The sequence below is a fragment of the Platalea leucorodia genome (assembly GCF_965183815.1).
Source record: "Platalea leucorodia genome assembly, chromosome: 5".
In the NCBI taxonomy this organism is placed as follows: domain Eukaryota; kingdom Metazoa; phylum Chordata; class Aves; order Pelecaniformes; family Threskiornithidae; genus Platalea; species Platalea leucorodia.
Genome location: NC_138827.1, coordinates 48008616 through 48019040, shown reverse-complemented (window position 1 = coordinate 48019040; position 10425 = coordinate 48008616). Strand labels below are relative to the sequence as shown.

General features: G+C 37.3%; 1 protein-coding gene across 1 annotated transcript; it reads left to right on the top strand.

The window, feature by feature from the left end:
* Nucleotides 1-6389: 6389 nt before the first annotated feature.
* On the top strand, nucleotides 6390-10110 carry RGS21 (regulator of G protein signaling 21; the record flags this gene model as incomplete). The annotated part of the gene is made up of 4 exons (XM_082311413.1): nucleotides 6390-6458; nucleotides 7437-7498; nucleotides 8769-8935; nucleotides 9907-10110. The coding sequence occupies exons 1-4, from the start codon at nucleotides 6418-6420 to the stop codon at nucleotides 10108-10110; spliced, it is 474 nt and encodes a 157-aa protein (XP_082167539.1). The 5' UTR covers nucleotides 6390-6417.
* Between the last annotated feature and the right edge of the window lie 315 nt (nucleotides 10111-10425).

The window sequence follows — 10425 nt, the reverse complement described above, 5'->3', positions numbered from 1 at the left end:
TTTTGACAGATTGTTCTTGAAATCCAAACATTTTACCTGAAGGGCATACTTCGCTTGGATGGAAAATAACAGCTCATTTTCTTATGCAAAACAACTCTGCAGCATACTGAAGACACACAGAGTTATTCATATGGAAAAAAAAATATTTTTGTGAGTTGACCATGCTGCGCAGTGCTATTGGAAGGTAGGCATTTACATATTGCTGTGATTAAAATGTATTTGCATCCCGTATGACGGGCGTTTCCATGTTACTAGGATGCCAGCAGTGCTCAGATCATCTTGGCTTCTCCCAACGTAAGAAATGCAGTCAAGTCTCTGTTTGCTTGAATTGCTTGGATCAGCAGAACATTAACTTTTTTTTCTGCTGAGGTTACGCTATACAAGGCAACACTATCCAAGCAAACCTTGGTATGGAATGGATTGAACAGAGGCCAAGTGCTGTAGGGCAATAACATATTGAACCTGATCCGGGGAAACACCAGCACACCAAGACAGAGACTGGAGAGGGTGACCTTTTCTCACATTGCACTCAGGTGAGTTCCTTTTAGGAACATATATAAATGAAAGTGATTTCTTAGGTTAATACACCGATAGTTTGAACATGAAGAGTTGTTTTGTGCTGTGTAGTGAGATTAATATCTAGCTCAGATGTGGGTCAGAGGAACAAAAAATGACATGCCTTATTCCCCTGAACAGCCAATAGCTTTTCATAAAGGAAGATATCATTAGTGAAACTAATGCCTAAAGACAGCTAAAGAATAAAAGATGAGTATCAGTAAAAAGTCAAACAGTAAGCCTAAAAGTTCAGGAGATTTAAATATTTAATACATCAGTAGTCCTTAGCAAGTAATATTGGCAAAGGAGAAAATGTTCAATCAATAGATCCACATTCCCTTTCCTACAGTTCTAGCTCTCCTATGGCCTGTCAAAGGCAGGGGACTCAAAACAAAAATCCATAGCACAGTCCTCAGAGTTACAGAAGTGTTAAGGCAGAGGCCTCACAAAGTTTTTAAAATACACTGAAATGAGCTGAGCAGGTAAGGGCCTGAGCTACTCTGCAAGTCCAGCCTGGATTATTACTGAACTGAAGCTGCAGACATGAGCGGTGTCAGCTGGATCCAGATTTCCAAAAAGTTTAGAAATAATTCTATGTGCAGTTTCCAGTCCATCTCTAGTACATATTCATATTTCTTGTTGTTTGCTTGATACTGTTTATTATGAATAGTTAACACATTTGCACAAGCAGCTGATGCATTTGTTTTAATACTAAGATCACTTTTCCTCCTTACAAAATTTCAGTAAAGTATGAGAGTTTCTTTCCAGAAATTATTAAGTTCCAAGCAGAGGAAGTATATGACAATACTACCGGCTACTTTTATGGGAAGAGGTGACTGTACCTAACTTCGGTTACTGTACTTGTGATATTTGTACTGGGATAATAACAACAACGATCCTATTACCTGCTGTGTACCTGAAATACAATCAGCTTACGTAGACTAAGCAGTCACTGAACAGCATGTTGCACGATGGTGAAAATCTCTCATAGCTTCTTTGTGTTTTTGTGAATTGTGATCAGTACCCCATAAAATGCAAGAGCAATTGGATTGCATCCATCTGGTTATTCTGTGTGCTAGTCAGGATACTCGTGGTTTTTACCATCCTTCTGTGGCTGCTGAGACTGACTTAAAAATATCTATCAGCACTGAAAATCTTCAAGAGATGGTCATGTCTGTATCATTCAGACATCAGGCAATTCGAAATTTTTAAAATTGCATCTCCTGCACTATTTGGAACTTTCTTTTTTAAAAAAAGTATGTCATCAGATGATTATTAAAAAAATAGGCATGGATCCTGCAACCCTCCCTCTCATAAATAGTCTCCCAGGAGTTAATGGGACTATTGTGTAACAACAAAGATATTACCTCTTCAAAAATGTAAAATAAGTTAATTGGTAATCTCAGTTCTAAGGTGAGTGAATAGTATAATCATTGGGATTAGACACAGGGTAGACATCAAGAAATTAATGGAATCATCCAAGAACGAGGTGTTGCTTAATTTGGTGTCATCTCTGTCCTCATAACTGCACTGACTTTACTGGCATTACACCAAGGAATCTGGAGGAAACTTGCATCAGGCCTTTATCTAGGATTTTGTTACTTGGCTGAAAATTCAACACCTGATTTGAACTGCTCCTAAGTCTTGGCCACTTCTCAGTGAGAGCCTAGGGCACTTAAAAGCAAAGTCCCTTCCTAAAAGTAACAAGACATAGTAACACATGTAAATGCCTGTACGTATTTGCAGAAGAACCTCCTGTTTGCTACATGAGAAAGGTAGATGAGCAGTCACAAAACATAACATTAAGAAAAAAAGTACTATTTCAACAACAATTGACAAAGAGACAATCTCGCTGTTAGAAAATTCAAGTTGTAGCTATTTACAGTCTGCCAGGCCAGAAGCTCTACAAATAAATATTGTTTGGATTTTGTATTGTGTTTATCCTCTTTTACCAAAGCTCAAACCTGGGACTGAATCAGTCACAAAGGATTTAATGTAAATGCAGATGCTGGAGGTTTTCTCTCCACCTGTAAGATGCTGCAGTTAGTCTTCCTAGCACAATGTGTGGAAGGCTTTTGGTCCTGTCTGGCACAGTGTTACAGTCCACAGTACATAGTCTGTGGAAATAAGAGAAAATAACTGAATAAGGAAAACAAGAAACACTGCAGAGAATCAGGATGATAATTTGTATTTCTCTCCTTGTGTTATAACTTTCAGAAGCAAGTGGATGCAAAGGTAAGAAGTTGCAGAAAGGATTCGTATTTTGCTGCCAGGGATCTTTTTTAGTATTATGTAGGACTGAAAGGGGTATCTTGGGTCATCATTGCTAATTTCCTATTATCAAAGGCAACAATTTAAAATAATCTCTTTCATAAACATATGAAGCTCTATCTTTGAAGTACAGAGGAGTAGAGAGGATAAAAGTTCTACTGGGAGACTTACAAACAATACTTTTTCTGAAGCCTTCTGATTTCCAGCCTAAATTTATTCACTGGCTGTTTATATACATTTTTTCTTTTGCCAATATGATCATTAAGCTAAAATAATTCTTTTTTTTTTTTCTCTCTGGGTTACCCCTCTGTATTCACAGAGAGCAATCATAGCTCCTCTTCGCTTTCATTTTACAGACAAACTGAAGTTTTTTATTCTTCTCCTGCAAGACAGTTCAGTTCTCCCGATCATCCCAGTAACCCACCTCTCTATATCTGTTCTCATCTGATTTCAACTTCCTGAAGCATTATTGACCAGATTCACTATTTTTGTCCCATATGAAGTTCAACAAATAGTTTGGCCTGAAACTTCTTTTACAGATCCACAAAAGGTGAGGATAAAGAATAAGCCCTTAACACTGCTAAGGCCAAAATGTGGCATGTGGTGCTCGGGTTTTTCTTTCTTACCGTAGAAGACAGACATAGCTAAAATAAGAAAGCCTGTGTCCTCAGTCAGGCAGAAGGCACCTTTATATGTGACCATACCATATAGGAAAACCAAATGGGACCTAAACTCTTGAGGCTGCTCTACTTGGTGTAAAACATTTTAACTGAGAAGACAAAAATCCCTTATTCTGCAGGTTGGGACAGCTGGACCCTCGTTCCTGAACCACTGGAAGTTTGTTTATATCAAGTGGAGACATTGAGAACCAGGAAGCTGGGTAGGGTGAGCAAAGGATTAGGCAGCAGGACAAGGTTTGGAGGGAGGGAAGAAGCCAGTCAGTAACCCTGCTTGTTCAAGAGAGCAAGGGACAGCAAGGAACATACAGAGAAAGAAAAGAGCTGGAGAGGAAAGAATAATTATCAAAAGCAAAAGACGAGATTACATGAAAATGTTTTTGGGGCAGAGTGATGCTCCTAGAAGATGGCACATAGAATGAAATATCAATAAGAGCAGATAAAATCACTGCATTGAAAGTATCAAATAGCGCATGATCCCGTTATTTGTAACAGCATCAACGTGCAAATGATGGCCACCCCAACACTCTTTGGTCCCATTTTGATAAGTCTTGTATGAATAAACAAAAGGGACTGGCTCGAGGGCCCTAGACCTTCAAGGCATATAAGGTGATGGATCAGCTTTGCAGATACAATATGAGAGCAAATAATTGTAGTGAAGAATTTTCTAGTTATGTGCACTGAACCTGTTTTCCTTTTTTCTTTTCCACGGTCAATAAGACAAATGGTCAACAAGAAAAATCAGAAGATGATTTCTCTGTTAAGATGTTGTTTAGAACATAAATATGTCTTGAAAGGTATTTGCACATAAATTGTTTTTAATTAAAATTACTTTTGGTAGATTTAGTTAGGATGGCCACTGCTAAAAAATAAGCCATGTTTCTGAAAGAAATAATTTTAAAGGAAGTGTTGAAAGCAGTTTGTCAATTTGCATTGTACTGTTTGGTTATTCACATGCTAATTGTATTGTTCCTGCTGTCGCATTACCTTCAGCTTGAAGATCAGTCAGAAAAAGAAATTCTGCCCTACCTGTGACAGTCAGACAGTGGAACAAAAAATGCCAGTGAAGTGAGTTGTTTTTTATGGCTATTTTAATCATAGGAGATTTACGGGATGGGATGATCAACTTTTGAATAATGTGGACGGCTTTTATTTTTCTTCCCCCTTTAAAGTGGATAAGATTATTTTGATTCCTTGTTGTCAATTCTGCTTGCCATTCACATTTCAGTAAATCCCATGAGGTCAGTGAGATAATTCTCTGAGCGATAAGTAAATATTAAAACAAATAATATTACCCATAAGGAAGAGAAGCAGAATTAGGTTTGTGCTGTTTGTTTTATCCTGGTCTTTTATTTTGCTTTTTTGTTTGACAAGAAAGCTAGTAAATATTTACTGAACAAACTGAAAATTTGTTATATATTTGATAAAAGTTTATTACAGTTACTAAAACAAATTCTCTGCTGATTAATTCCAGACATCAGCACACGATGTCTCACAAAGTACTACATTAAAATGCTTTTCTGATGGATGGGCATCTTGTCGGCCTTGAGAATACATGCTCTTATAATGCTAGCCTAGAAGAAAGAGCAGCACAGCATGCGCAGGCAGGTGCTGTGTTTTAGCAGATCCTTTTCCACCCTGTTTTCCACTCACCCAAATTTCCCACCCCTCAGTATTGTGGACAGTGTCTGTGGCTCATGATGCTTTGCTGAGCCAAGGATAACCTGCTCTACTTTTACTTAGGATGAACTGTCCTCCCTAAGGGATGTGAATATAAGACCTAGGCGTGAGGTAGAAAAGAATTGCATGTCTGAAACCAGAAAGACCAGCTGAGAAAAACCTTTCAGTACAGAATGACTAACCTCCATGAAAATTAAGTTGTGAGGTTTTTCGAACGGAAACAGGGTCTAGTCAGAAAATAAGATTTCTGTTTCCATCAAAAATCCTGGAATTCGTTTTGATTTTGCACTGAAACAAAACAAAATGTTTCCAAATCTTCCAATTTCCCCTTTCTTACCACCAAATGAGAAAGAAGATATACACAAATCATTCCAGAGCCGCCAGGATGTCAAGTGACTACTATATTCACAAAGAAAGTAAATTCAGTTTCAAATCCCCCTGCCTACCATAACCTATACAAGATGCATAACCAGCAGATTAGAAAGTTGGTTTCCTCTCTCTCTTTGTCTGGTTAATACATCTCTATTACTTGTATAAAATGTAACAGTTTCAACAAAAGCAACATGAGATAGTGATCTATTTAATTATTACCTACCTCTCCAGGTATTCTTGCAGGTATTCTAGAGTTGATGTGTCTCCTTGTCTCCTTATAAAAAAACCTGTATCCAAAATGGGGGGGGAAAAAAAGAAATTAATTACTCTGCTCTGGCCTTGCACTTTGAACTATTTGTTTTATCTCAAAATCTTTCATAAGTGCAAAATGCTAGTAAAACATTCTTCATTCCCTTTAAACTTTTATGTTTAAAAAAATAATATGCATTAATTTTTCTGAAATTTAAAATAAGTTGGGATAAACCCTTCTACTGAGTCTGTTCTGAGTAGATAATAGTGTATCAACTCAATGAAATTCTTCATCTTTTACTACCTGTCTTTAGAGGTCACAAGAAGAACCAATTAACACTTGAAATTTCTAGCTCAAAAATTTTGGCTGAGGACATTTGTAAGATTTGAATTCTTTTTTTCAAAATTTTCCATTAAAAAAAATATTTCAAACAAACTTCAGTTACAAACCACTGAACTGAGGTTTATTGAAGAAGTATGCTCCTTCTTCTAAAACAAAATATGAGCTAGATGACTAAACAGATTTATTCCTGCTTATTGCCGAATGATAGATATGAAACTAATGTTCATTTAGGGATGCCTGAGACTGCAAACTGACCAACTGCCAAAAAAAATGAGAAAATCAAATAGAAAAACCGTCATTCAGGAAGGCAGGTAGGCACATGCTGACATCTCCACACGTGTCTGACATTTCCACAAAATGTTTCATTTTCAAGAAATCATATTCTTCCAAGGTTTCATGGCAAAAAGTGCAAACAGCAACAATAATGCTGGTAAAGGAGGTTCTTTTTCTCTGCTGGGTGTTTAAATTAAAAACTCATACAATGGTAATTTTAATCAAGACATAATTTTGCAGGAATATAAGGCAGGTTTCTTTTATCTATGTACTCATGGACTAAATTGAATAAGACCATCTTACCCAAGTTACAAGAAAAAAATATTCCACACATTTAGCATGCCCTTCCCTTGTCTGACATCCTTTTGCCTGTCAGATCGTGTGGCTGTCCCCTGTTAACCTGTACACTAAGCCTTGCTTCTGAACCAGTTTGAGCATCTTCAGAGCACCCAGGCTTTGTAAGAGCAAGGGTCCATTTAGTTCCCTGTCTCATTTCTAACAGAAGCCTACAGCAAGTTAGAAAGGAAGAGCCAAAACTATGAATTTACTCCATTTTTTATACCAATGAGAAGATGAAATAATGCCCATTTATCCTACCACTGTTAGCATAATAACGTTGTAGATAATTCTACTCATTCCAAGCAAAAAGCATCATATAAATTAATGGTTACTCCATTTGAACTCGAGAAAAAATTCAGTATGTGCTCTAGAATGTTAATATCCCTCCTACGCCTTTATTATAGTTCAACCAATTGCAAGCATTACTACTATCTCCTGGATGAATAATCAAGTTGCTAATGTCAAATAACGCTGTACTTTATGAGTTTATATGGTTCTCTACTCTCTAAAAAAAACGTGCCACACTTTTTGTTGACTTTCTGTTGTTCAGTGCAAAGGATAACATGAATTACTCACCTGCTCCCTCAAGGAGAGAGCCAAATAATAGACTAGCTACCACAGTCTGCACAGGCAAAAGATCACAATGCTATTTTCAAGGACAGATGTTGTTTCCACAGGTCAAACGCTGGGGAAACAATGGCCTGGTCTGAGTCTGTGGATACACTACTAGCTAATAAAGGTAAGAAGTAAGTGAAAAATATTTTTTTAAAAACGTGTGTCAACCCGGTTCACAAACGTTGCCGTCAGGTTTTAATGCTGCTCTCCAGTTCGACTCTCCACGTGCTTTGAACCACAGCAGTGCTACTGCCGGAGGCATGCGAGCTGCTGTGCTGAAAGGCAGAGGGGGCACGTTTCTCCAAGCTGCAAACACAATATACATCTGGCCAATGCTTAAGGGACATTTAAGAAGGCAGAAGCGCTCTGAAAGTGTTTTGTTTTATGAAGATAACGGTTGTTAAACTCTTCGTGCAATGGTTCTGTTTTTCCTATTTTTTTAAATAAGAAAAAAACCCACAAACCTTTTCTTAGGTTTCTCCTGTTACAAAGAAATACGTGTGTTGCGCATTGACTTTCAGTCAAACAAAAAATTACTATTTCTAATATATCCAAAGTCACTTCTCCAAGAGATCCTATTCCTACTGACCCGAAACTTCAAACCACATGTAACTTCAAAAATTCCCTTGCCCCTACCCCATTTTCCTGCAGTAGCTTTGTGGCCTGGAGCCTAGGGTGCCTCCATACTGTTTCTGAACAGTATTAACTTGACTAACACATCTAAATTTGGGTGCCATCAGCTTTCTTTTCTAAGAGCTTGTGATTTGGATTAATTTTAAAACAATTTCTTCCAAACAAACCTTTCTTTGTTTCATTTTTTTTGTCTTAAAAGCAGAAAAAACTGCCAAACGAAGTAACAAAAAGTCCATCTCTTCATCCAAGTCTTAATCATTACTTGAAAGGAGATGGAAGCGTTATTTAGGCAGGCTCACTTCAGCTCTGAGAGGAGCACCCTACCACAATATGACTTAATATTCTGCATGCTTCTTAGACCAGTGGTCAGTTTCAAATCTCTAGTTTTCTAATCAATAGCCTCAAATCCCTATTTTCTAATTCCCTACAAATCCTCTTGAAGACCAAAACCTCCAGGATCCCCTTTTGACTAGTGCATCAGTGCTAGAGAGACCAAACCACAGCAGGCAGGTATTGGGAGCGTTCCTCAATTAGTAACTCTGAAAGACTTCTCCTAGTCACCTTATCATCATTATAGTTTCACAACAGCCTCTTAAGACTGACTGCTGGCTGACAGGCAAAACAATATCAGACACACAAGTTACACTATGTATACTGCATATATTTATACACACGCACACACACGTGTATATATACATACATATAATCCGCACTGGTCTTTCAGTTTTCCTCTACCCATCATCTCATGCATTTTTCCCCAGATGGCTTGGCAGCTTTTAGGACATTTTTGAAGTCAGAGTTCAGTGAGGAGAATGTGGAGTTCTGGCTGGCCTGCGAGGACTTCAAGAAAACTAAATCCTCCACTAAGATCGCCTCAAAAGCCAAAAAAATTTATTCTGACTTTATAGAAGCTGATGCTCCAAAGGAGGTAAATAGCTTTTTGTGTGTACTTTGGGTACTGAGGATGGGAATCAAGTGGAAAGTTCAGATCCAAACTTCCAGGCATGACAGAAAGTACAGTTCAATGTGGCTGTACTTCCATTTTCCTGTCAATTCTTTACCAGGTAGAAAACAGCGTATGGAACTCTGTGAAGCAAACAAAGACCTCTTATGGTTTATACTTTAAATACATTCTTCACACAGGGCATGGGTTTCTCTCACCTGAAACTTCTACCTTAAGATTTAAGGAAACACATGTTCAATATAATTTGTTTTCTCTAACCATTTTTATAATGCAATAAGCACCATTTCCTCTGTATTTTAGGTACCAGTATATCGGAATGTTAATGATTCTATTTGTTCTTTTGTACAGATATTTTTGATGTGATGAAAATTAAAATGCAAACTTGCAAAAATTTCCATCACAGCATTCAATTTTATCATTATTTAAAAAATGCTTACTAGGAAGGAACAAATTGCTAATTAATTATTGATCACATTCTGCTCCCTAACAAACTTTTACACTGAAGTTTTTGCCTTTGATAATGAGCATGCTTTGAATGTCCGCATGTCTTACGTATGATTGAAATTCATTTTATTATTATTAAAAACAAAAAATCCTTTACAAAATACATAGGGCCAAAACCTAAACCGATGCTGAGTACCTTTATCTCTAACTTACTCTTTGGTAATCAGTACTTCATAGGATTTGGTTTGGCAAAAAGATGAGATAATCAGAAGCAAGCTTTTCCCTTCTTTTTTTGGTGATGCCATCTTTTTAAGAGCCAAATAAAATAAAGAATTCAGTATGCTAGAAAACGAAGGCATGACCTTCCTGCTTATTTGCATCAGCCAGGGTATTTGGGAGGAAATTCAAATGCAGACGGTGTCCTGTACACAAACAGACGTCAGCTTTCCAGTCAAACTGACATTGGTTTTATGCCTCCTTTCTTCCTACAGATTAATATTGACTTCCAAACCAAAACCCACATCTCTCAGAATATCTCCGAGCCCACCCTCAGCTGCTTTGATGATGCTCAGAGGTTAATCTATAGTCTCATGGCAAAGGACTCTTTTCCCAGGTTTCTAAGGTCAGAAGCATACAAGGAACTAGTACAGAAGCAACAGAGTGGAAATCAGAAGAGATGGCTCCCATTTTCATGAGAAAATACCTGAGGGATTATGAATTTGTAAATCTCTCCCATTGCAACTCAGTACAGATAATATTTTATTAAAGTGATTGTACAAACCAGATCTAAGGATTGCCTTTGCCAGCTTGTTTTTAAGTACAATGTGCACATGATACTTTCTAATAACAGTGGAGAAATATTCAAGAAACAGAACGGAACATGCTAAGACATTTGAGCTACCTTTTTACTAAAGAAGTTTGCCATTGATAATTTTTCCAGTGCTTGCTTTATTTGTCAAAGCGTTTTCACATTTTTAAGCAGAATGTTTTTGGTTTTCTGGTTTGCTGTT